The 27,990-nt window shown below is 41.1% G+C and overlaps 1 protein-coding gene across 2 annotated transcripts; it reads left to right on the top strand.

Annotated features, from left to right (window-relative positions):
- Nucleotides 1-322: 322 nt before the first annotated feature.
- Nucleotides 323-27,990, top strand: hnf4g (hepatocyte nuclear factor 4, gamma). 2 transcript variants are annotated; one of them, XM_088919784.1, is made up of 10 exons: nucleotides 323-481; nucleotides 16,538-16,709; nucleotides 18,938-19,032; nucleotides 19,963-20,069; nucleotides 20,831-20,986; nucleotides 22,786-22,873; nucleotides 23,757-23,909; nucleotides 24,083-24,319; nucleotides 25,079-25,201; nucleotides 25,381-27,990. In XM_088919784.1, exons 1-10 carry the CDS (start codon nucleotides 445-447, stop codon nucleotides 25,500-25,502), a joined length of 1,290 nt encoding a protein of 429 aa, XP_088775910.1. In that variant the 5' UTR covers nucleotides 323-444; the 3' UTR covers nucleotides 25,503-27,990. The 2 variants fall into 2 exon arrangements, with proteins under 2 accessions (XP_088775910.1, XP_088775909.1); XM_088919783.1 differs by lacking the exon at nucleotides 323-481 and adding an exon at nucleotides 11,282-11,515.

Here is a 27,990-nt window from a genome sequence, read left to right on the forward strand (position 1 = left end):
GACTTGCCTCTTGCTAATAAACGCACTGAGGTGTCCCTCCTACCTTTCGTTACTAGCCACGTTAATTCCTGGGTTTTATTTTATTCATTATTCAGATTTTAGATTCATAACATAACGAAAAGGTGATTTAACTTCCAAATCTATGTGATTTAAAGATACCTTTTCAAGGTACAGTTGACAAAGCTTTTACGTTTTTTTCTTCTCTCTTTTTTTATTGGAGCTAGTTACTGTTTAACATCCACACCCAAGTTTCAGTTTGTTTAGTAAATCGATTTAATGACAGGCACCCCCTGACGCCACCGAGTGGGTCTCTATCATAGAATTGTATACCATATGGTGAAGTCCCGACCTAAAAACCTCACTGCGAGAGAAGGTCTGGGACCCACCTCAGGCGGGTGGGCAGCAGTGTGGAAGGTCTCGGATCACACTGAAGAGGAATGACCCATGCCGAGCGAGCGCAGAGCCAGTGCCTTTAAACAAGGTAAATTCGTCGAGCCGTTTGTTTCTTCTTTGAAAAGAGAGAAAAAAAACTTTAATGGCGCAAGATGCCCCTCTAAAACTTGAGGACATAGTTTTTTTGGGGGGAGAGGGTAGGTTTAAAAGCGGGATGATACGGTTAGGCTCCATTTATTTTAAAAATGAAAGCGCACAGGCAATAAGCCCTAGAAATACCTTCGTGGGTGTGTCACGTGGCGTGGGGACGGAAAGTTCAGCTAAACAGGTCAGTAAATAAGCACTCCTTTCAGGTGTATCTGCAGTACTTTGCTGACGTCTGGATACACTGCCGTTTACTTCCGAGATTAGCTCTATAATAGCTTTTGTTTTTCAACAAGTAACGGCCGGTATATTATTGAATCACTGATTTTTTTCCCCCTCCGGCTCAATTTATCACACAGCGCGCTTTTCATATTAAGCTACTCTACGTGTCCTGCGAACAATAACGCTCGGGTGGTCATGTTCAGACATTAAGTGAGATCTTTTGTTTTTGCACCATGTAGGACGATCATTGTTGGTATTTGTGTTCTCAGTTAGGATAAGAAAGTTAGGGAGCTACAGCCTGTTTGTAAGTGAGGGCTTAGATTAATCTTCTTGAAGGTTAGTTGTCTAATTCAGGTGTTGCATTCTAAAGCCCATTAATTAGGGCCTTGCGTTTTAATGCAGGAAGTGAAACATTTAAAAACTCATGAATGGCAAAATCCCATCGTCTAGATCCTGTAGATACAGACCGGGCACCATAATTCATACCAGCGAGGCCAGGGTAAATTCGCGAACACTTACAGTACGTGCAGCTACAGTAGTACAGCTGTGGATTGGCTCGGGAAAGAGCTGCACGAAAAAATGTGTCAAAGAACAAGTTCCTGGAAGCCTGTGGCCTGATTCTCAGAAGCCGGACCTCGTCAGTTATGAGAAGGGAGAGCTACTAAGGAAATCAGGCTGCTACTTAAAGTGATGTCAGTGGACCAATAGGTGGAGTTCTTTCTCTGGCCCAGAATTTGCCTACCGATGCCCAGTCTCTCCCTCCTCCAGCATGGCTATCACCGCACCCTTTGGTGGTGGATGAAGTGGGTCTTCTCCTGTGTGGAAAGTACTATGGGATCCATTGGGCTGAAAAGCCCAATATAAATGCAAGCATTTCTACTTGTCTCCAAAGTGAATTGATCTGTTTTACAAAGCTCATTGGTTTCTACAGATATGAGGGAATTGTTTTTTTTCCCATACAAAAAAAGTCTGGATGGGCACATCTCCTGTTGGACTACATTTCAATGTATGATATTGACTGTGTGCCAAAGGAAGGAAAAAGATATTCGTTTTCAGTAACTGTCTATAGACTGAATGTGCTTTTCATTAAATAGCAGTTTAATATGAAAGGTTTATGAATCATTTGCTGAATAGATGTGGTAAGGTCAAACCTATACTTTGACTATATGTGAAATGTTGCTAAATACTAATAAAATGCTGCTTAATTTATTAAAGAAATATATTCACCACTTGTTGCTGAAAAGAACAGAATTAAAAATGCATTTACAACTTCAACACCCCTCTCCCAGAACTGTAACTCTGTAACACTGTCACCCTCATCTGATATATAATGAGGGGCACCTTTCTCAATCTTGTCCTCTAAACCCAGTTAAGTTATTGGAAGAATCACAATTTATAATGCCTACATTATTCTCAGGTTGAAAATGAAATTGAAGTTTATCTGGATTTTCTAGGAACATATGACTGAGAAAAGGAAATTCATTCAAATGAGATCCCAAAATCAAAGATTACAGTGAACTTGTTGAACTGTGTTACCAGCTATGAAGTACAGAGGGCTCAATCATAGTTCCAGAAATATATCTCCTCTATGTTGTGACAATGAAAAGCTGTGCATGAATGGGAAATAAATAATTTCAAGCTGGCTTTTTCCTGTGTAGAAATAGCAGTGCACTGAGTGGGTGTTGTGCTTACTAATAAAACAGATAAGGTCTCTCTGTTTGCTGAACATCCATTACCTTCAGCACAGTAAAAAATAATCTGAAATCTCCTGTACAGTATACTCACTCACTCAATGCAAATGTCTGTTTTTCTTGTTGCAAAGCTTTTTTAATTATTTGTTGTTATTTTCGAGTCATTCGTGTTCTGTGTTTCTTGTGTATGAAGTGTTTTTCAGTGTGCCGCGCAGTACATTGTTTCAGCTGCGCTTGAGAAGATAGTGAGCTTGCACATCCTTGCAGGAGAAGCTATCCCTGTGAAGTGAAAGTCTAATTCAACACGTTGGATTTTTTACAATTCTGGGAAAACATGCCTTTAAGTTATTGTTTTTCTCAACATACATTTTCTGCAGAAAGATTATCCTTGCAGAAGAATTATATATAGATAGAAAAGCACTGTCACTGTAGTTTTTAAGTTCCAAGATTGTTCCAGATATTATACAAGGCAGCAGATTTTGTACCGAGTGGGGATTTTCATAAACAGAAATTGATGGTAGAGTCAGGAAAGCATGTGAAGTTGCATTTCCTATACTGTTTTTATTGTTGTGTCAGTTAGTCTTCACTAAGACAAATGTTCTTGCAGGGTCTCTTTGAGTGCTGTAAGAATTGCTTTGAGACTATACGGAGTGGGGATAAATAGTAAAATTGTAGGACTTCAGTCCGGGGATGTAATGCCAGAATTGTACAATATACTGAAACAACATCATATAGAATAGTATTTGCAAACGAGAGGAGGCCTTTCAGCCCATCTCAGTTGTTTGGTTCACAGTAGCTAATTGATCCAAGGATCTCATCCAGCTGCTTCCTGAAAGAGTCGGCGTTTTGGCTTCAACACAATGGCTTGGTAGCTGGGACTCCCACAGCCCCTTCAGGAAAGAAGTGGCTCCTGTACTGGATGTTCAGTGCTCCTCCATGCAGTTCCCTCCTATGCCCTCTGGTTCATGTTTCACTGTTGATTCTGAAGAAGTCTGCTGGGTGGACTTTCTCAGTAACTTTCAAGATTTTAAATTTTTGAATTTTTGTATGTGTTCAAGACTAAAAAGAGTCTTTACAATTCTTCTCTGGTCAGATTCTAGAACAGCAGTAATGTTTTTATAACCCGTTGACCAAAAACGTACTGTTTGCTGTTCTAATGTTATATATAACATTTTTATATATAAAAAATAATGCATTCTGGGAATTTCTGATTATAACGAGCTAGGGATGGAGTTCTTTTTCTTCCTGGGCTTAACACATTTTTTTTTTCAGGGTTTCTCACATTTTTGAGAGTTTATTTATTTTATTTGGTCAGAGATTTAAACGCAAGAAAACAACAAAGTATCTTGAACATGAAACGTGTTTGTGTCTTTGCAAACTGTGACTGGCAGAGGTCTGGAGGAACCAGATCCTTGGACACACACAGGTAGGCCCTTCAGTTCTGCGGGAGTTTGCAACATGCAGAACAACCGGCTTCAATTTGAGGAAGGTAGAAAGTCACTGGGACCAGATATAACAAAGCGCACACCTGAAAACCACCTGCCCATGATCATCAGGAGATGCACCTTTGTAGTTGCCCAAGCACGCAGAACTAGGAAGTGCTTCCTAAATGAAGCAGGATTGGCATGCCAGGACTGTTCAGAGGTGTCCAGAGAATAAAAAAAATCCCTGTTGGTCCACCACAATCCGATTCAAAGTTCTTTTTTTCGTGATGATTCAAGATTTAAATCCCAATTACCATCTCTGGAACCCTGCTCTGCTGGCTTGTACCCTGTGAGGGCAAACGCAGTTCATAGCAGAGCTGGAGCAGGAGTTCGCCAGAGCACCTGAGTGCCATTTCCCACAGTCAGATCCAAGCCCATCTTGCCAAGGTGCTATTGCTGCAAATGGCGGACAAGCTTGTTATTGAAACTGTGACGTCTTCACTTGACCAGGTTTGGGCCAGAGATGTTCGGACAGCAAGGATAATCTTCAATTTGAAGTGCAATGTGAAGAAAATTGCTTGTAAATGACTGAGGTGTTACCTCTGTTATACACATGAAAGCTGCTTAGTAGTTCAAGTAGGGAGCTGCGTCAGCATGTGTAGGCTGCAAAGGAACAAGTAAAGGTTTATTCCCTGCTGAAAAGAGAAGAAAGAAAACACTGTGGAGCCTTCTTTGGAGGGGTTCTCTGGGTGAACCCACAACAGCCAGACTGCCTAGTCATGTATGGGAAAAGGTCCAGTTTGTATGGAGAAATGATATTTTAAAAAATAATTATTCACATATATTCTTTAGTTTTGAACACATTTTGAAAGTGGTGTACTGGTTGCAAACAATTATGATTGTAAACTAGCGGCTTCTTAATTAGACAAAACCTAATCTGAGATTAATACAGTTCTTTAAGTGCATTTTATAATCGCACGTTTTAATGAACGTGCTGAAAAGATCTTCTAAAAGACCTCACAGTAAAAATGACATGGGGGAACAGAGATTTCAAACTGGTAAAATATGTATTTTGCAGTGTTGCAGTATATGTGGTAATAGCTTTCTAGACCATTTTCGTGTGTTAATCATGAACACTCAGTGGCTTCAGCAACAACATAATTATAGCACAAGATTGCTGGCTGAAATGGTTTCTAATTCCAGGTATCACCAGGTACGAAGGTCTCCATCTCTGTCATTAAGGAGCAAAACTAAATAAACAGCTTGCTATATGATCACTTTATTGCACTTCACCCATAAGATTTAATTTTTATTGCTCTAGCAGGCACCTGCAGACTGAGCAAGGAACTGTGCTAGAAAAGTGAAGGAAATCATGGCCTGTTAGGAGGGGCAGCAGTATCAGAGTAGATTAGCAGGGGACCTGAACAAGCATTTTATTTATAACCCTGAAAGATACTGGCAAAGTCAGCCTAGAGATTTTCTTCAGGATCAACACTGAAAACAAAAACATGTGGACTCTGAAGAAAAACAGGAGAAAGTGTAATTAGATCTGAAATCAAGAAGCCCTTTCTTGCACAAAGGGTGGTGGGTATTCACAAACAAGCCACATACCCATATTGTCAAAGCTGATTCACTGGTATTCTCCAGGAAAAATCTGGATGAGCTTCTTGGATCAGTAAACTTGTTGCAGCCAATAGAGCAAGTTGGCTGAATGGCCTCTTGTTTATAACTGTTCTTATGTTCTTATCACAGTTGGCGATACTCTGTTTTCTTTATATCACTAGTGATAATTCATTCGGTCAGATCACCTAGTTCTTAACTATTTAAAATAAATGTGCTCTAGAGGATCCTAAGATGCTCTACTTCCTGTAAATGGAGTTCCTGGTTTACAAATAAACTTCAATCGTGGCCATGGAAACTAGAAATACACCTGGAGAGGACTGAAAACTGCTCCCTTTACAGGGGAGCTGCAGTCCCAGTTTCTCAGGCTGGTGATTAAATCTCAGTAACAAAATAAATCCATTGATAGTATTGGTAAATTTGACAAATTTCTGAATTAAATACAAAATCGTGAACTTTGAGAAAGTACTGTAAGTCGCCATGCTGTCAAGACTTTGTGAGAATTGCGACGTGAGGCGGCCCTTCCTGCTCACTAGTCCTTTTTGGATGACAGTGCTTCTGAACATTTTGAACACTTGTATTACAGTGTAGGTTCCCTCACAGTCTTCTCTGTTCAGGACTATAAATGTTCAGTTCCTTTACATGTCCAGTGAAGGAAAGCTTCAGCTGCTGGCTGGGAGTGTGGTTTCGGAAGGCGTATACCCTTTCCCACAGAGAAAACGAAATACGACTGCGTTGACTGCGGCCAACATCTTTATTCAAGCTTGCTCACAAGAGTTCCAATTGTTAAATCAGTTTTCTAAGTGCAACGTTTTAAAGTTGCAGAAGTGGGTGATGGAGTCAAGCGAAAGAACCCAGAGATTGTGTGTGTGGGCTGGCTGCAGTGGGAGGATAAAGAGGAAGTGAGGTCAGCAGGCGGGGCATGCAGCAGGAGGGAGGTGGGAGGAAATGGGACAGTCCAGGGAAAGAAGGGAGATGAAGATGGGATCCGCAGCAGGAGGCAGGAGATGTGTCCTGGGGGGTGCAGAGAGAGAATAGGCGGGGTGCACCTGCAGATGGAGTAGGGGACACAGAGGGAGGGAGAGTGTCACCGGCTGGCCTGGCAGGAGCACTCGGAGAGATGGGAAGCCTGAATAAAGAACCTCAGGGAAGGGGAGGAGGGAACATCCGTCCTGACTGAAGCAGGGTTGATTTAAACAGGGGATTCATTCAGCTGGATCGATGCTTTTCCTTGCAGTATTGTGTGGAAGACTCGCATGAAATAATAGCAAAATGAAATATGTACTGTGATGTTTATATGAACTCATTATATTCATACAGACATTTACCTTCCGCCCTCTTGCTCTCAGAAATCAGGGAAAACCTGGAAATGTGTTTAAATTAACTTGTGGAGACAGAATCTGCATATGCTATTGTCTCAACTCAAAATATATTACTTCTCTACAGGGGGAAGTGCAGAAGATGTATTTTGCTGACATTTTACTGCACAGGTTTCTCATTAAAACCGCACATATTCTAGGTTTTCTGTCACGCAGATCTCCATTCCATATATTTTTGCTTACTCTGTTCTAATGATTTCCCTGGAGGGTTCCTTGGGCATTCCTTCTGTCTGCCGTCTAGCTGTGAAGCTCACCCCAGAACTCGTCAGCAGGCTTGAGGTCAGGTGACGGGGGAGGCCTGTGCATGAATTGTAAAATTCCCCAACAGTAAATTACCTAAATAATAAAGCCGATGGTCATATGCCCTGTATGTCCTGGTTTGGCAAATAGTAAATAAAAATAAAAAGTATTTAAAATGCGCGCAGTGACATTGAAACGTGACCATTACGTTCTCATTAATGTCTCTGAAAGGTATAGGAAGAGTTTCAGGAGGCTGCTTTCTGCTTGCCTTACTCAGCTGTTGTACACGTGAGTACAGAAATGTGTATTCAGAAAGTTAAACTTTCTTCTTTCACTTTTTCAAAACATCCTGGTATACTTTGTTCCTCAATTCTAACAAAGGTACTGGGAAAAGAGGATGTAACACATTCCTTTAATGGAAATGGTCTATTCCTACTCTTCACAAAAGGGGAGACATTGTCATTCGAGCTTCCTCTTCCTCTGCTAATCATACTTCTGGGTGGATCGGTCCAGCAGCTGATCTTGTTTTTCATGCAGCTGCATTGTGCTGTCCAATTCGACTCAGGAATCTATTAGTTACTGTTTGGCAAATTCATGTCTTTTTATGTTGTCATGGAATTCTTTTTATAGCCTTCACCCAACCTGTGGAAGTTAATAACTTTTTGCCTTTTTCCTGTGACAATTCTCTGACTTTCCCCATCATGATTAATGATACTGACTGCCTTGCATCTGTGTGTAGCCTGCTTCTGTACCTAGTTGCGATTGAGGTGACCTCCAAAAGCTTTGAGAAACAGATGACCACACGGCAGTGCGATATCGTATTCACAACAGCTTTGACATTTACTGGGCATTTACAGTAAGAGTGAGCACCTACAGAAGAGCTCAACAGTGGAAAATTGTTTCTTCTGTTTTACAGTGTGAAATTAACCTATACATCTTCCATATTTGTAGGAATGTGGCCTTTTGTGTTATTTTAATGTTTTTTTTTACTTCTTTAAACAAAAGAAATGTTTTATGTTTAAAAAGGGAGCATTCTCCCTCCATACTGTTAAAGACTTTGGTGTTAGTAGAACTTTGTCCTGTAAGGTTTTTTTAAACATGTCTTAGTAGGATTGATGAATAGAATCCAAATAAGTTTTGAGAATGTGACCACCGCAAGATAAATGTGAAGATCAGTCCGCCTGTTCCCCAAATCAGAATTCTTCAGCGGTGTTCATGTGGGATGTGGGGATATCATGTGAGTAATCACTGACGGCACAGAATGTCAGCTGATGACCCGAAGCAGTTACACAGTGTGCTGATGGATGTGTCTCAGGTTCAGGGCGAGAAGTGCACTCTGGGAGGCAGGTGTAGATATAAAGGGCTGGGAGCTTTTGTGCAAGAGCAGGGGGAGTTGCTGCACTTTGACTAAGGCAGGCAGAGAGCAGAAGCCCTGTTGGAGGGCGTTGCTCATGACCGCTCACATTTTCAACCCTGGGAAATTCAGTGGTGATCCCTTAAGTAATTTTTTTGCTGACGAATTTTGATTAGTTCCCTTTCTCTTCCTTTAAGGACCCTTTTGGCTTGGTCTTATAAACAATACACCTAAAGTGATTCTGCTATTAATCCTAAAATAGATCACCTTATACTAAAAGTGTCTTGACCCTGACTGAATTTTATGGTGAAGTGCAGTTTTTGGGTTCAGTCCCCATGCTTAAGAGTGACATGAGACTCACACACTGTACTTGAATTGTGGCCTTAAGTCAGAACATGCTGGATTGCTGTGTGTCTTGTCGAATGCCAGGAGAGAGATATTATAATTAATATTATATTATAAACATATTAAAGGCAAGAAAGCCTTATTTTCAGAAGAACTGTCCTTTATTAACTGCTCGTTTTGCAGCCTTTTCACAGCCACACTTAGCTCTCTTTACAGGCTCTGGTCTGGACAGCTTCCTTCAGTGTTCAGGTTCACTTAAATTGTCAGAGATCAGCCCTGTCCTGCTCCCAGTATGCTCTCCGCACAAGCTGTGTGGAATCCTGGGTAGCCCTGAGGGTATTTGCAACATGGAACGCAACCTGTGCAAACGCAGACCCTACCAAACACCTGCCATTCCTGATCTCGGCTCAGGCCACAGGGTCCAGATGCTTGAGGGAGTGACTGAAGGGGCAAGGGGAAATGTACAGCATTTCACACACAGGGCAGTGAAATAAAGTTTAGGATTTTGTCTCTCAGGTGGGACGAGAGATCTAAGACTGTCAACATTATGTTCTACTAAGGTGCTCAGTGTTATTTTTAAAATGTATTTTCTTTGATTAATTCTTTTTGTGGTTAAGCATCATAATAACATGTAACTCTTCCTTCTTGATAGACCTTTGACTTATTTTGGAAACCTGTTTTGAATTTTCAGTGACACGATCTCCTTGGAATTATACAGTTTTGCAGAATTTGGTCACTTTTGCTTGGAACCAGCTATGCTTGTGTGCTTAGTGTTGGGATAAATTGAAAAAAATAAAACATTACACGAGTGTAAAAAGAACTATACAGATGTTCTCACTGTAGCAAGGTCATTATTTTTATTACACTTCTCCTGGATGTTCAAGAGAGCAAGGAATAAGGAAATGGATATGATCTTGGAATGTGATTTCAGATATCATTGCAGATTGGCTTGGGTTGTCCTTTTCCTTGTTGTGTAATATATGCCTAGATTACATTTCAGTGCTGAGGCACATAATAACGGCAAAGATAAGATAAAAACTGTAATTACTTGTGCAGAATTTTGGGTGATATTTAAAGCAACAGTGCTCAGTTATGGTACTAGGAATCTTTGAAGCTGCAGCTGAAGCGAGGATCCATTTACACATGAAACTAAGACAGAAATGGCCTCCTGAGTGAGATGAGCCCCTGTAGTCTCTCCCTGACCAGTTAGCCTCTGGGCTTCATCACTGGCCCACGTGTAACCAGGATTCCCGTCCCCAAGAGAATCTCCAGGTGCCCAGCTGGCCAAGCCCCCTGGCCAGGGTGCTCTCTGCCCGTCACACGGCAGTGACTCTGTGCCTTGATGAGCGCCCGTGAGCTTTCAGGCTGATCGGCGAGAGTCACGCCGCTCCCCATCGACAGTGCTGTAGGTGCGGTGAGGCTGACAGTGCTGGTAAAAGGGAGATGGCTTGCAAGAGCAGGCGTAGCAGTGCTTGCTTGGCTGTGAGCCCTGTTGCAGGAGGTGATGCCACTCCCTTGGAACCAGGAGAGCGCTGAGTTTTCAAGTGATGGCGTGGCAAAGCTCTCCGGTGTCTGGGGAGCCGAGCTATGGGATTCTGTGCCACCGGTCCTGTGGGTCAAGCATGTGAAGTCCTCGTCCCTGCTGTGGTGTTGCAAGAGCTGTGCCTGTGAACCAAGCGGACTGACAGGTGGTGATTCCTCTGGAGGGTGTGTGGAGGGTGGGTTGGGGGTTTTGTTATCAAAAACAAGGAAGCAAAATAATTGGGCACACGTGGGACATGCGATGCAGAGCAGTGAAGTGCTTCAGATGCCCGTCTCCTGTAAGGATTCAATCATTCATGACCCGACAGGGCACTTCTGCACAATTCCTGGTGCACAGAATCTCTTCAGCAGTTAAACTACCTCATGGCAGATAATACTGCCCAGGTCAAGATCCCAATGAAGGGAACAAGGAAATAATGCTTATGAGAAGATACTGTAGCTACAGTTTCATCATTGTTATTATTGCTCTTGTTATTGTCCATAGTAGCTGTAATAGTATGTTCAGTAAAAGTGATACAGTGCCAGCATATAGTTTTAGCAGTAATATTCACTGAATATGGTGCTCATGTAAAAGATGGCAGCTGTTTTTTTTCCTGACTTGTTTCCTTGTGTGTGATGTATTATAACCTCCATTTGCAGTATTTGAGTATGTTATGTGAAGTGGTGTGCAAACATTTTGCTTTTTTGCTCTCATTTCACAAGAAACAAGCAAGGTGTCTTTTTATTGAATGGCTTTAAAAGACTTGAAGTGCATGGCACAGAATTTCCTTTGTAAGTCCACCAAAAGTGGCCTGAGACAGTGTGTTTATTTTTGAAAATCAGACGGGATACTTGTCAGCGTTTCTGTGCTTGGAGTAAAGACCATGTGACGTGAGGAAACCAAGAATCACTTTTGCCGGACTCCTCCCATTTCATCACAAGAGACAGTCGGGCAGGTAGCGAGAAATGTAACTCTAGGTTAGCATTTTACAGACCATGTGTAAAAGAGTAACCAAGACGTGCTCATCACTCAGAGGGCAAAGGAACTTCTCAGGCTCCTTGAAAGAATGACACTGTCTGAATCCCTTTTGGACATGGATGTACCAGATTACAGTGAAGGGTTGGATCCAGATTACACGACACTTGAGTTTGAAAACACGCATGTGCTGTACAGAGATACAGGTAAGGCGTCTTACCTTTCTTTACGAGCAGAAAGCCAACAAAACCGTCTTTTTCTGCAGGAAGGACAGCAGATCCTTAAATCTCCATTTGTGTTCAGAGTGCAGTGCACTGCAGTTATTGTAAGAGTGAATTCATTAACCAAAGTAAACATCTGTGGATATTTATGCTGAGGAGGGTGGTGATGAAACAAACAGTAGAGCTATAATGGAGGGAAGTATTACCTTGCAGCAGGTTTCATTATTAAATAAGTTTGATGTGTTTTGAAAGAAAAAAGAAAAGAAAATGATTTTCATTAATTATTTCCATTGTTCTTTAATATTGTGCAAGATGATGGTGTTGTTTCAAGATAATACAATTGATAAAAATAATAAAGTGTTATAAGCACACGTAGTGTCTTACATACAATGAAACTCAATTAACAATTAACTTAATTTTATTTTCCAGTATAAAGGAAGTTCCTACTTTGACCGGCCTTCCTAAAATATTGTAAAGTATTGCTTCATATTGATAAGTGATAATACTGGCATCGATCTAGTTATGTAACAGTGGTGAGGAATTATGTGGGCATAATTTACATTTTCAAAAAACAAAAGGTTTTGGTTAAATCATTCTCCACAACTTTAATGAGCAATTTCTTATCCTATCAGCCTCAAGCTAATGTTTAGCAAAGTTCAATTCTTATTTTTTAACAGGGTTAAAAAATTAACTTTTCGGTTCTTTGACAGTACTGCAGTACATTTCTCATATTTCTTCTAGGACAACTTTTGTAGGTTTTAATGCTCACATTTGTTTAGTAATATTAACAAAAGCCGATATTTTACATAGTGTTAGTTTAAATTGTAAAAAAAACAATATTACAGTTGTTTTACATCTCTTTTTATTATAAATTAACAAACCCACAGAATAATAATAATAATAATTTCTATATAGAGCCTTTAAATGTGGCTTCTCAACGTGCTTTACAGAACAACAAAAAAACACATTGAGAGTAGATAGTAGATAGTAGATGTTGGGTATAGAATACAGTAGGAATTTAAGCCAAGGGGCTCACAGAACCAGTTAAGTAAAAGCCCTTGGAAGAAAGAAGCACAGTGATTCTCTGATGTCTTTAGGGATAGAGTTGGTGTAGGAGAAGCAGGCCCTGTGCAGGAACTCCAGGACAAGGGTCACGTGATCACTTGCACTAGACCTGGTCAGGATTCTGGCTGATGAATTCTGGACATACTGCAGCTTGTTCAATTTGGATTTAGATCAATATGAGAAAAAATAAAAGTGTTGACCAAGTTTTTCAGCAACATTTAGCGACAACATGATGATGTTTTTGACAATATGATTTACATGTGGGACAAACATCAAGCTTGGATCAGATATTACTTCCTAGTTCTTCAATTTAGATTGAAACTCCAGTACAGTACCATCTGTACCATCCACAGACGGGGTTACAGCATTGGTTTTACATAGTTAATAGGTTGTGCCAAGAAGCATGACTTCTGTCTTGTCACAGTTCAGGTGAAGGAAATTTTGAGTCATCCAGGTATTTATGTCAGAGATAAGCTTAGAGACAGCAGACAACCACATCAGTGTCAGGTTTGGTATGGATGTAGATTTGAGTATCTTCATCATAGAAATGATCATTTAGACCACATGATCCTAACAGCTGACCAAGTGGAAACATGTAAATGCTGAAAAGTGGGGGCCCAGTATTGAGAACCTGGGGAAAACCAGATTTAACAAGTCCAGTTTTAGAGCTGAAGAGGCCAAGACAGACAAAGTGACAGCAGTCAGTGAGATAAGACTTAAACCATTTAAGAGCAGTGTCAGAAACAGCAAACAGAGTCTCAGGATGAGAAAGTAAGATACTGTATCATGGTTAACAGTGTCGAAAGCAGCACTGAGATCAAGAAGAATAAAGATTGAAACAGAACCAGAACCAGAACCAGAAGAACGTTAGTGGCTTTAACCAGGGCTGTTGCTATGCTCTAAAGTTGTTGGAGATCAGATTAGAGGGGTTCGTAGAAGTTATGTGCAAAGAGATGATTATTTATCTGAATTGTAATAGCATGCTCTAAGACTTTTGCATGAAAGGTAAATTGGATATAGGGTGAAAATAATTAGGTTGTCCAGAGCCATTTTTTTTTTTTGGTACAGGGATCACAGCAGCAGTTTTGAAGGCCGTAGTTACCACACCAGTACTCAAGGATTACTTTATTATATTAAGGGCAACGGGGCAGAGAGTAGTGAAACAGGACTGAAATAAAGTGGTTGGAATAAGATGTAATACGCAGGTGTTGGATTTCATATGTGAACCGGGTTTACTGAGGGATGCAGAGTCAAGTAGGGAGAAGGGCACCAGTAAAGTTGGGCAAGCAGGGAGGAGGTTTGGAAGTGACATGTGCTGTGGAGAGACTGTGAGGCCAGATGTTGTTTATTTTGGAGCTAAAAAACTCTACAAATGTGTTGCAAAGTTGGGATGAGGCAAGTAATCTGCACTTTTCTGTCCTGTTTTCCTTTTTAAATCCAAACCTGGCAGCTTCAATGCAGTAACCCCATTTTATCTTACAGAGCCATGCTACATCAAGATATGCTTGTTGTGTTATCATAGTTAAAGCAATGCTACATCATGACATGCTACTGGTGACATCACAGTTGTAGCTAAGCTACATCATGTCGGAACAGTTGCGATCTCCTTTACCTGTCTGACTTATTTGATTGATAACACTTCTTTACCTGACAGATCCCCATTTCTAAATTGACCATTTTTGCTTTGTCCAGATGTACAAATTAGGGGAACAACTGGAAATGCATAACTGGGAAAAAACCTGTGAAAGCAAAACTTCGACCCACTTGCCCGTAGAAAGTTCTGATTGTGCCGCTAGTTGGAAGCTGTTGGTCTGTCAGAGGCTTGCTGTGCCCTGCTTAATGGAAAGGGATTACCAGCTGGAGGAAGTCTGCAGCGGTCGTGGGTCAAGGGGAGCCATTGGTAGTTCAGACAAGGGCGTCTAGCTCCTGACCGGAAGGTCCCTGGTTCTTTCCAAATAAGTACGGGGGGTTAATCCTCCTGGGGGTAATAGGCCGTCCGGAGCGTGATGCTGACCACATCACCTCCACCTCCAGTGTCGGATGGTTGAGAAAAATGGTGGCCCTTGCCCCCCATTCCCCCATGGGCCTTTATGACCTGAAAAAGGGACCTAACCTACCTTCTTACCTAGTGGGTCAAGGACCTGAATGAATCCACACCTACCTCAGTGTAAACTATGGACAGTCTCCATTCGGCATTGCGATATAGCTGAAACCTCACAAATGTCAAACTGTTTGCTATGCCATGCCTGCAGTACATCACTGGTGGTGTTTTGCTCTTTCAGTCTTAGTTCCCAAAGTGTGGATATGACTCATTTGCCCTGTTTTTCCACTCTTGTCCCCACATCCTATAGAGTTTCAATGGAGTAATGTGGGGTGAAAGATGCAAACATATTTCTAATGGGCCCTCTAAAAAGCTCTCATTCAGAGTTTGTCAGAGTTTAAACAAAACCAGTCAGCAGTGGGTTTGGTTTGGGGTTAACAGGCGGCCCCTGATTTGCATCTTGCATGGTGTTTTCCCTTTCACTGGGAATTGCGGGGCTTGGTTGACCCTGTGCACTGCTCTCGTCGATGGTGATGGCCGTTCTGAAACAAGGTCGAGGTGCAGCCGTGATGCCAGCTTCTCAAAGTCTCCACTTCGTGGTTTTCTCCTTTCCTCTGATGTGGGGAGACATGAATGTAGAATTGAAATCGACTGCGACGGCTGATTAGGAAACGAAAAGCCTTGGACTTTCAGGCAATAAAACTGGCTTTTGTTCTGATTGTTTTGCTCCTTTTACCTGAGTTACTTTCATTTGTAAAGCCTCCTATTTAACTGTGTCTGTTGATTTTGAGCTGAATTCGGATCCACTTTCCTTGCAGTGTCTCTTAAATGCAGTGTCTCAGAATGAGTTGATCCCTTCCCGATCAAGAGCAGATCAGTTGTTGCTTCTGGTTTGTCCCAGACTTTCACTTGTCTCTTTTGTCAGAATTAGCTCATGTTTTAGAGACTCCCTGGCTGCACCCTTCTGATGGAGGAGGGAAAATTGACACTTTTTTTAAAGATAGCTGAGGTGTCAGTAATAAGCAATGCAACATTTCCAATGTTATATTTCCTTTTGAAATGGATATATATATTTGCATAAGCAAAGTTTGCGGTTATGTATAGTTTTTCTTTGCAGGATGTCAGTTCCCATTAATTTTGACCACTGGTGAGTTGTTTAAGCACGATGTAGGTCTGGGAGCTGTATGCTTTTGCGCTGTACTGTATGCTGGTGTCAGTTTCGCATTTGTCCGTTTCTTTAAAATGCAGCTCCGTGGCTCCAAAAACATCACTTGTACTAGACACGGCAATTGAGTAGTAATTAAATAAATCGTTTAATGAAATTAGCTGTGTTTCAGAGGTTCGCTGAACAGCTGGAGTGATCTTCTTCTGTGTAAACAGCTACACTGCACAGACAGGAAAATGTGCGAGTCCACCGCACATAAGAATTCTCTGCCAAAGCCAAACCGCTCATTAGCCTGCTGGTGAGACCGCAGCTGACAAAATTAGCAATCAAATAATAATTAATCTTGGCAGCACGGTGTGGCTGGGAGTGGACTTGCGATGTGCCTACCCCAGTTTTAATTGGATCACTCCCAGAGGTGCCCTGACTCTTGTGTTCGTTAATCAGCTGTTTAAGCTCGCGTTTAAACACCCTGTCTTTAAAGTTTGTCCTGTGCCAGTAAAGGGAGCCGGGAGACGCGTTCTGTGAATGTCCAGTAATTCTTTGCCATTTGAAGTGTTCAGGAACTTTGTTGTAGCATACGGGTGCTTAGCCTGGCCGCTCTGCTGCTCGGTGTTGCGAAGAGTTGCAAGTGGTGTTGCCGGGCGGCAGATGTTGCAGAATGAGTTGTGCCCAAACCCGTACGCGGAGTTGCGCTGGGGTCCCCACCGCCGGTTTTCTTCTCTAACCCCCCCCCCAGACCCCGTTCCCGTCGAAGCCGCGGCCATGGACACGCCCGAGAGCGGCCTGAGCTCGCTCTGCTCCATCTGCGGGGACCGAGCCACGGGGAAGCACTACGGGGCGTCGAGCTGCGACGGGTGCAAGGGCTTTTTCAGAAGAAGCATCCGGAAGAGACACGTGTACTCGTGCAGGTACCGCCGGCGCAGCCAGCTCGCTCGGCTTGCTTCATAAGCACGGTTTTGTATTGCGACTCTGTGCTTGTTTCTGTCTTGTCACGATTGTTTTGGGTCTGTAAATCGTGTTTCAGGTTTGAAATATTTTATAGCCTTTTTAAAAAAAATTGGAGATAACATTTTGCCAATGTTGACCAAAGACCTTTACTGGCTCACAAACTGTTTTGTGGGATCAAATGTGTGGACCTCTAAGATTTTACTGGCACTCCTGTGGGATATTTAAGGATAACTTTTGAAGAATGAAATATTCTGCTCATAGAATTTTGGTGCTAGACCTAGATAATCAAGGTCCCTTCTATTGATTTGCTATTCTCTGTAAGGACTGTAAGGCTCTTGCCTAATAAAATCACCCTGTGTGTGAATGAAAAATCAATTCATTAAGGTTAAAGATACAACTGCCTGGATTGTCTGTCAAGGTTTTTGGAAATCATGCTCACAGCACAAATGTGAAAAAAAACTCAGGTCGAAGAACATATCCTGCCCCAATCCTAAAAAAGTTGACTTCTATCACATCTGTTTAAGTTACATATCCTTCTCTGTCAGTAAACAAAAGTGGCCAAACTCAGGATCCAGCACTGTGGGACTTGTATAGCAAGCAGTGGTGCAGAGCCGTTTAATCATTTGGCCAAGAGTCTGAAGTGGAAGCATGTATTTCATTTTCTTCGCACAACACAAGTAGAAACTATGTGGTAGTGCTTTTACAACCAAGAAAAGAAGGCCATCTTTATGCAAGGGGTGGTAGGGGCATAGAGCAACCGTCTCTGTGATGTTCCTGAAGCTGATACCCTTCATTAAGAGGCTGAATGAGAATGGGTCCTAGCTACTCCATAGGTGCACTAAGTGGCCTCTTCTTGTCTGTTACCACTCTTATGATCTTTTGTTCAAATTTCACCTTTAAATATTGAACAATATTTCACTTTCTGGAACTTTGTTTTGTCTATGGATTACACTTTCACTTTAAGGTACCCCTCAAACTATTCACAGGGGTTCAGATCCAAAACATAGGGCAGGCATTCTACAGCCTTGATCACAGTGTCCTGTACACAATGTCCTAAAATCACACGATTCTCGGTACTCTGACCTGAAACTGTCAGTGTGCACCGGATGGGAAAAAAACGGACTTTTATCAAATCCACACATGTTGGAAGAGGTTGTTGAATGTGATCAAATAAATGATCATAACATTCTTGAAGACCCTTTCTGGAATTGCTATAGCAGTGGTGTAGAAGGAACTTAAAAGTTAGTTTGGATCTAAAGGACATTTTTAGTGCTTTTTGGTGTTTTTTCAGGCACTAAATAATGTACATAGTTTTATTTCATAAAGACAATAAGTATCATATCACCCTGCAACTCACAACTGGCGGCAGCGGCAGGTGTGAGCCTAGTCAGTACCAGGCTCACACCTCCTGGGAAAGCTAAGGTTTCTGCTGGAAGAGATGTTAGTGGGGCCAGCAGGGGGTGCTCACCCTGCAGTCTGTGTGGGTCCTAATGCCCCAGTATTGTGACGGGGACACTGTACTGAGAAAAGGCGCCATCCCGCTGATGAGACGTAAAACCAAGGTCCTGATTCTCTGTGGTCATTAAAAATCCCAGGGTGTTTCTCTAAAAGAGTAGGAGTGTAACTGGCCAAATTTCCCATTGGTCCTTACCCAAGGGCCTCCTAATAATCCCCATCTATGAATTGGCTTCATCACTCTGCTCTCCTCCCCACTGAGAGCTGATGTGTGGTGAGTAATTATTATACTTATCCTGCATGACCTTCTGATGATTTCACAAATTGAAAGTGACCAATATGTTTTTGGAATAAAATGACACTGCCACTACTGTTACTGCTATACATGTTTTATCATATTTGCAATTTAGGAGGTGAATATGTAAATTAGATTAGCTTTAAATATATGATTAGGATTGGATAAAAAATATAGATGGGTAATGAATGTTTTGAACTTTGTTTAAACAGACGTGTCTCTAAACTACTGCTTCCTTGTTGTTTTGAGTCTGTTGCATATGTTAAGAATTATGTGACCCATTAGCACTGGCTGAAAGGACCATATAGAATAATTGCTTTCATAAAGAGTGCTGTGAGTAGATCTAAAGAGTACTAAGTATATCTCTAAAGACCAGTCCTCTGTGACCTTTTAGAACAGGAATTTAAGCTCTAAGCTATTATTTTTCTCTTTGTTCAGGTTCAATCGACAGTGTGTTATTGACAAAGACAAAAGAAATCAGTGTCGATCTTGCAGACTGAATAAATGTTTTCATGCAGGAATGAAGAAAGAAGGTAATAGTTTTAAATTATCCTCTTTTCTTTTGAGTAATAGATATTTATTTTTTGTCATGAAGGAGTTATAGCATAGAAAACCTTTACCCCCGAAAAGCAGTGTTTGGCTTGAAATATGATGTGAATTATACAGGCAGTGTGCTATTTATTGCAAGCATAACCTTGGCTTTGTAGTTTATGACTTATGATCATGTGTTTGCTCACTCACCTCTTATTCCTGTATAGTGTTGTCTGCATAACTGCTGGTTAAAGTTTTACTTTTTCTTTATGCATAGCTGGTATTTATCATCATCAGCTCAGCTAAGCCCTACCTAATGAGAGGAAATGGTTCAATGTTATTGGTCTAATGTAAGAAGGAGAGAAAGGCACTTAAAGATGAACTAATAATAATAAAGCACTTCTTTTTGTAATGGCCAACAGAAGAAAATGGAAAACTGACAATAACTACTAAACAGTCATAATGAAATTACTAATAAATAAATTTTAAAAGCCTATACTCTATTTTTAACTTGTTTATTCTTTGGTATGACACAGAATAAGCCTTTTGTTGGTGTTTTAGCTTTACTTTTTCAACTTAGTGACATGGCTTGTAGTATACAGTATCAGAGCCTTTAAAACTAAAAACCTGCTGTAGCCAGTACTACAGTATGTAGAGCATCAATTATTTATAAACAGTGACATAATTTCCTTTTTAGTGTTCATGATTCATACCTGCAGACAGAAAGAGAAGACAAAGGAAACCCCTTACTCATTCAATGGAGCTGATAATTCTCCTGATTAGTTTTGTGTTAAGACAACACTGTGCTAATGACCATTTGCCCATTAGGGAGGGTAAGCTTCACTGAGTAGAAATTAAAGAACAGTGCACGGGCAGTGAATCAGGGGCCCTGTTGGTTTTCAAGCAATGAAAACGGCTGGCTTGCCTTCCAGCCGTACAGAATGAAAGAGACCGCATCAGCTCCAGGAGAAACGCGTACGAGGCCCAAAGCCTGCCGCCCATCACTGTGCTGACGCAGGCGGAAAGTCTCTCTCAGCAGGTAAGACGGGCGCCGGTGATCAGCCCCTTTTCAAAATCCAAGCTTTTTTAGTTTGACTCCGACTGTATTGATCCTCTAGCTTGATGATCTTGTAAATCTTACTATCGGGATATGTGTGCTCATTTCCTGCTGACAAATAAGTCTGCAAGCATCACCCAACGGGGCATCTCTGAATAATGAGGTGTTTGTTATTCCCTGTGGCTCCTCGGAGGCCAGGAGGGCTGTGAACCTTCCTCTCAGGAGGAAGAGGTGCATCAGCTTACTTGTTGCTTTTCCAAGCCTTAGGACAGAAACCTGTGTCCAATGTGAACACAGGCGTGCGTACTTCAGGTTAGTTCTCCTTGATGGACCAGAAAAAGAAAAGAGCTTGAGCCAAGAGGAAAGAAATCTGTCCAGATACAGTATCTGCTGCAATTCTAGCCTTCTGTACATAAGGTATATGCTTTAAATGATAGCTGTGAAAATATTATACTCTTTATAATTGGGAGCAGGGCAACAATTTACCTGTTTATTTATTCCCCTTTTTTAGGGAACGCATTTCCCAGAATGTTAAGATTATTAATGACTTTGTTGTGAAATGACAGCTGCTAATTTGCATGACCATTAGTCTCCGCTGAAGCATGAATAATGTCATTAAAATTTTTTCAATTATCTGCCTGAATACTTATTGGAGGTTGCTTTGCTAACATTAACGGCCAGTGAAGAAATGAATGTTTCCTGAATGGTAACGTAATTTCCACTCTATATCCGTTTCTGGATAGATCAGTTTGCCCAGCCCAGGAGTTCCCACAGATATATCAACCAAGAAGATTGCCAACATAACTGATGTGTGCGATTCTATGAAGCAGCAGCTGCTCGTGCTAGTAGAGTGGGCTAAATACATCCCAGCTTTCTGTGAATTGCCACTTGATGATCAGGTAACGATTTAAAATGATATTAATAACCTTTATTCATATTCGGTCCTCTCTGCACTAATTCTTCAGTGATTGTGATAAATTGCTTCGGTAATGAGAGTAGCAGTTTCATGTTGCATGACTATCTATATGTGGAATTAAGAAATAATGCGTAGTGTATAGTTATTATAACAGCATTTAGTACGTAATACATCTTCAAGGCTTAGCTCAATTAATTGGCAGAATTGTTTATAAGCAACTGTGCTTTTTATGGACTGCTCCTGTCCTTCGGTTAAGACTGAATCTAATTTTTCACTTAGACGTTCCAGTACATCTTATTCTCAAAAAGTAGGTATTCAAGGTCAATCCCTCAAAGCTGAATTTCTTGTCCTACAGGCCTGCTCAAAAAGACAGATTTGCCAGAGTGGCATCCAGCATTAGTATCCTGAATTTACAGACGGCTTTGTAAATTCAGTATGTTTTCCACACCAAATTTAAGAGAACAGAAAATATAAGTTCGGTGGTGAACCCCAGAGTTCCAGATATCCCCAAGGTGGATCAAAAATTGATTTACCCTCTGTTTGCTAAACTTGGTAATTCAATAGTTATGTCATTTCCTGCTTACACAGATGAAGGATTGTCTAATGCACACAGAAAAACACAGTTGTCAAATAAGCCTAGTGTAACAAACACTTAATAAATTAGTCGTTGGAGATGGTGGGCGTCTGTATTTAAATGCTGTGTTGATTCTTTTTTCCCTAACATTTATCACACACGTGGGTGTTTCAGAATGCAAAGGCCATTGAGAATTAAGACCAGTGATTTGGTAGGTGCCATTCATTGCCTCACTTTTCCACAGCAGAGCAAGAGGAGTAGAGAGAAACACCTCCCCCAGTTGTATTAAGAGTGAACTTTAGGGAGGTTAGTTTCTGCATTCCCCCCAGAGAGGAATTTAACCAGAACGCCCTGGTTGACAAACCTACTCTTATGACCATGGGATCTTTAATAACCAACTAGTCAGGACCTTGGTTAAATGTCTCATATATATTTCACACTTTAACGATTTAATATTTATAAATATGTAATATTCAATGGTAAATGACCACAAATCAGGCAAGTCACCTTTACTCCTTTTCAGTATAATTAATGCCGCCAAAGTGAATCATGTGGTGAACATGTTTTGCGGTATGATACTGTATGTGCTCTTGGGAACAAAGTGAAAATCTGGTTAATTAGGCTCCTATCTACTCCTGTCAATTAATGACCTATCTACAAACATCACATTTACACTTCAGAGCATTATCTGTTAGCGCTGAGACTCCAGCTGGTTACTCTACAACAGGTAAATGCCCTGTAACTGCTTTTTAAAAATGCTGATGGAGGCAGAATATTACCTTGTAAGCAAAGATTGTAATGAAATGTTGCTACAAATATCACCTCACCTAATTCCATTGTATTTGTAATGAACTAACATGCTGTGCGCTTATTAATGTTCAGTCACAGTCTTCATAGTAAAAATAAGACTTTAAGATCTTATTTTCAAATTGTATTTATTTGCATTTTATCCTTTTATATAGTATTAAGTGTTAAGTGTTTAAGTAAATCTTCTTTTTGCTATGTTATAGTAAATACAACTATATTTTATTTTACAAAATTATGTTTGGATTCATCAGCTATAATCTGGGCAAATGTTGGTTCAGTGTGGCTGTCCCTGTAGTTGATGATAAAGCTTAGCTGTTTGGCTTTAGTGTTGTAGTGTCAGAGCAGGATGAAAGTGTAATTCTGGTGTGAGAGTTCGTCTGAGTCTCACTTTCTAATTCCAGGTGAGTTTATTACGGGCTCATGCCGGGGAGCATCTCATTCTGGGAGTGGCCAAGAGATCAGTGCCTTACAAAGACATCCTTTTGCTTGGTAAAACATTATTTAACCGTTTAGTCCTCCAGAGCTATTAAAAAAACTTCCAAAGCATGCATTCTTTTGCAATGCTTACATAGCATGTATTGATGCTTAATGATCTGGTATGGTGTCCATCTGAAAGTGCCCAAGTGTCTAAAAGTGATTCTTAGTGGTTACACATCTGATGCCACTTCACAGGCTATAAATTACGCGGTTACTGTACTAGGTGTGTACATGTGGCACTGCAGTTACAGCTTGTGTTTTTAAAATTTTCTCTTAAAGTCTAAACTCCGAGATCCCTCATGTACCTGATGTTGTAATGATTGTTCTGAGGATGATAAGACAGCCTGAAACTGAATTGTCAGCGTTTTTTTCCATTGGCCTGGTCACACAAGTGCATTCAGCTAACCTTGCTTGAGCATGTTTTTTCATGATCTGCAGTTAGAATAATAGAAATGGCCATTGGTATAGGAACTAATGGCCATCTGTGTCACCTAAGCTAAAACCCACGATAACAAGAAGAATTAAAAACATCATTTACCGTGAAGAGATTATAAAATAATTTCTCAAGAAGCCGTGCAACCTTATTTAATTAACTTGGAGGCAGATTTATTTTCTGAAAGGATTGCCAATGTTTTGGTTATCATATCTCACCCAAGATAAACAATAAATAATAGCACAGTTACTTATACTTTCTCCAGTGACTTTATTAAGTTATTGGTCCTTTTTAACAGGCATTACCTTGAGCAGATGGACCCCTCATGTTTTTAGTGTGTTATGATATTGCAGTACGTTTTGTACGGCTCAAGAAACATTTCACTGCGAATTGCACCAGCATCGGTTTCCATAGGTAATAATCTTATGTTTCAGTAGAAATAGTTTTTTTTTCTTCCCCAAGGTAACGACCACATTATCCATCGGAATTGTCCGGAAGCGGAAATCTGCAGAGTAGCTAATAGGATTTTGGATGAGCTTGTCACACCATTCCAGGAGATTCAGATTGACGACAATGAATATGCATCCCTGAAGGCAATTGTTTTCTTTGACCCAGGTAATGTCTGTGTATATATATATACACACACACACACACACACACACACACACACACACACACACTAGTTATCAATAAGATCTAATTGAGAAGTAAATTGAATAAAACACAAACATTGACATCTTTATTTCAACTCCCTGTTATTGCGCCCGTGTCTCCTCTCGCGCCCCCAGATGCCCGCAGCCTGGGGGACCCCTCCAAGATTAAAAGCATGCGCTGCCAGGTGCAGATGAGCCTGGAGGACTACATCAACGACCGGCAGTACGACTCCCGCGGGCGGTTCGGCGAGCTGCTCCTGCTGCTGCCCACCCTGCAGAGCATCACCTGGCAGATGGTCGAGCAGCTGCAGTTCGTCAAGCTCTTCGGGCTGGCCAAGGTCGACAGCCTGCTGCAGGAGATGCTGCTGGGAGGTACGGCCGGGGATACGAGCCGAGTCCTCGAAGTCCTCGCTCTCGGGCCGCGGTTCCCAGTCCTGGTGCCCCGCACACCAGCGGGTTTCCATTCCAGCCCACCTTTGTTAGACAACTGAAGCCGCACCTGTTGTTATCAGATGCTATCGGTTCTGTGGTGTAATGGTTAGCACTCTGGATTTTGAATCCTCTGATCCGAGTTCAAAATTCGGTGGAACCTGAGCCCGATATCCTTCCTGGGGCGGGGCGGTGGCTCTGTGGCTAAGAAGGTTGCCGGTTTGTTTCCCGCAGCCGGCAGAGGAATCCTACTCCGTTGGGCCCCTGAGCAAGGTCCTTAACCCCAGCTGCTCCAGAGGTGCCGTATGAAGGGTTAATTAATCCGTGGATCTCACCAAGCTCACCAAGTTTCTAGAAAGAAGCCAAAGTATCGACTTCAACCACATGGCCGAGTGAACCATGTGGTTGAAGCTAGTTTCATAGCTAGTCAGATGCATGCAGTTATAAAACGACAAAATTCACTGTGAAGCTCCGTTTTCAAGAGTTTGTGTTTGAATTTTTGTTCTGCAGTCGATTTCCCCATTCAAGGGTGGCATGCTGTTTAAGTTCTCCTAATGGCATTTCGGCTGGCTAAAGCCCTACAACGCAAATTGCAACATCATACATGTGAGCGACCTGCACAGTGCAAGTGTTCTGCTGGTACTCGAGAAGCTCGGATCTCCATGATAAAGAGTAACGGGTGTGCTGGTTGTCTTTGCGCAGGGACAGCCGCAGAGCCCTCACACTTCCACCACCCTGTCCATCCACAAGTCGCTCAGGACCCCCTGACTGGGCAGACTGTTCTAATAAGCACACTGCCCACCCCCGTGCATCCAGAACAGATTGGTAAGTGAACCGATCTGTAAATTCGGCAGCTGTCATAAAGAATGTCTTTGGAAAATACAATTACGTTTTAAAATAAATTGTAAAATGATTGAATTAATATGTATACTATTTTTAGAACCCGGAGGTTTTCTTTTGTGCCATCTCTCGAGTTAATAATGCAGCACAACTCTTATTTTCAGCTACTCCTGAAACTCCTTTACCATCACCACCACAGGGATCCGGGCCAGACATTTACAAAGTCATCACAGAGCAGGCTGTGGGTGTTCCGGGACAGGAGATTTCCAAACAGAAGGTCTCATGACTTTTGACGTCAAAGAGCACCGAAATGGAATGTTTAAAAAAAACCATAAAAATTGGACATTAAAAAGTAAAGTGTGCTTGTAGGTGCCTATGCATTTAAATACTGTTGGACTATCAACCATTACCAAAGAAACTTCCGACCTGACAAAAGAATAATGATGAACCTTGCTCATAAATACTGTAGATGAGCATAGTGAGACTAGTGAAGATCGGTTAAATCTCAGATCGTGTTTATTCTTTTGTCAAAAAATGTGTTTAATTCAATTTTAAAAAAATCTTTTAATAAATGAATTTTATTACAAAGCTAAATATTAAAGATAAATAATAGATTTTCATGAAGTGGCAACTTTTTATTAAAAAGTTATTTAAAGAAATGTACCATAGAATAAAAAATATTCACACCATTTTCTTAAATATATTATGTGCTCTCCTTGTGGATCTTTTTAAATCTTCTATTCATTGTGTTCCATTTGAGCACTCTTGGCATCTTTTGTTTTTTTCTGCCTGTTGGTTTTTGCTGAATGTCTATGGCTGCTCCACAATGGAGGGGTGATGACACTTGGCTGAGGTCAGTCCGCGGCATCTCAGTTCACACCCAGTGACTGAAAAAGTTCATCTTTGCTTCATAAATTCAGTGGTTGTTTTTTGTGCCACATGTTTAGTTTTTTCACCATGTTGGAGTATGGAATTTCAACCAACAAGCCTGTGAGCTGATGGGGTCCTTGTGTTTCTTGATATTTGGTTGCAAATAAGGTGTCTCCTGTAAAACATTACACTGATAAATCAAGGTGAAGGCATAAGAGACCCGAATCCTTGATTATCGTTAGGGATCAGATCACTGTCTTCAACAACTGTGCATTTAGGTCTCCTAATATACTGTAGATTACCTTTTGGAAAAGGTTTCCTAAATCAGCTGTAGGTATCAGGACAAAGAATGTTGTCACAGTATTCAGAAAAGTTAACTGACTGTGGCCTCCGGGCGTTTTTACTGCTCCGGTAGGTTCTCACTGCGTCTCTCCATACTGTATGTTCCAATTACACAGATTTCCACTTGGGCCTGCTGCTTCAGGTCACGTCTTCTCAAAGAATTATTGTTCCTCCTCTTCTCCTGAGGAGAGAGAAGGCTTTTTCTGTGTCTTTGAAATTTGTGAAGGATCGAGCCGACAGAACTCCCAAGTCACCTGATGTGCCCGAGCTTTCCGAACCCACTGAGAACACCTTTCTTCCTCCCCTGACGTCGCTGTCGGCCTTTGGTTAGAGGGGGGTGTGCAGTCCAGGACCCGGAGGGCCGGTGTGTCTGCACGGTTTCAGGGTTTGTGTGAAGCACCAGCTATTGAAGTCGTTTAGGGCTGAGCTGGCAAGCAAACCAGCAGTCCCCCTCTCCCTCCTGCACCGGGACTGCACTGGTCCTGCTGGCTCTCATCGCACGTGTGAGCTGTGCAAAGTCAGCCTGGTCTGTGACAAACTGCTCATCCACCCTTCTCAGCATGCAAAGTCAACATACTGTCGCTCTCCGCTGATTGCCCACCTGACAATGACATCTCTTTCAAAGTGTTGTAGAATTAACAATGGTGGGAATGCTTTCTTGTCTTCGCCTACTATATTCTTCATACGTTTGTGATTCTCTGAGAGTGTGTACAGGTATATATCGGACTTCTGTCCAAGCCAGGAAAAAGAAAATCACAGGGCTTTTGAGATGCCTGCTGTAATTATGCTTTATGTGTGCTACTGAATTTTTAAATATTAGTATTTTATTATTTTAAAAGTGGAATTTGCAAGACTTGTCACCCATAACTAGGGTTTCACTGAAAATGTGTTAATAATAAATATTGTCGTGTGGGTAATGATGTGTCCTTAAGGTTTATCAGTCATGTACAGCAGTCTCTGTTAATACACACTGGGTTGCGTTATATTATATTGCTGCCTTACTAAAGTACACTCTCCAATTTGTCTTTTAAAGTGACCCCCATTGACCTCTTGCAATTTATTCTGATTTTGGGGTGATCACAGATTTGTAAGAAAATTAGTCTGTTTCACATTTATGCTGCAAGTGTGTTTTTTCTTTGTTTAAGGTATGAGTTGTAGAAATATATTTTTCTTTATCTTACTAGTTATTCAATAGCCTTATTAACTAGCTTTTTAACCTGTTGTTTTAGTACTAATACTGTTTATGTTGTTTGATAAAAAGCCATTGATTTGTGTATAATTATATGATAAATTGATTTGTATCCTGGTTATCTAATTCATTGATTTTTTTAAGGGTAAAGTAGTATTTATAATATTTTATTGACTCAAATAAAGCATCTTTATAATAATTTCTTCTTATATCATTCCCATTACATAAAGAAATTAGTAAAAAATGACGAATATAATACCTGTTAATAACATCTTTTAAAGCAAAACAGCAGTATTCAGTAATGATTTAAATGATTACAAAAACAATAAAAATATTAATTCATTGTAAAACGAATGTAATGTAATTGCAAACT

The sequence above is a fragment of the Atractosteus spatula genome, chromosome 6 (assembly GCF_055471065.1).
Source record: "Atractosteus spatula isolate fAtrSpa1 chromosome 6, fAtrSpa1.hap1, whole genome shotgun sequence".
Lineage (NCBI taxonomy): Eukaryota > Metazoa > Chordata > Actinopteri > Semionotiformes > Lepisosteidae > Atractosteus > Atractosteus spatula.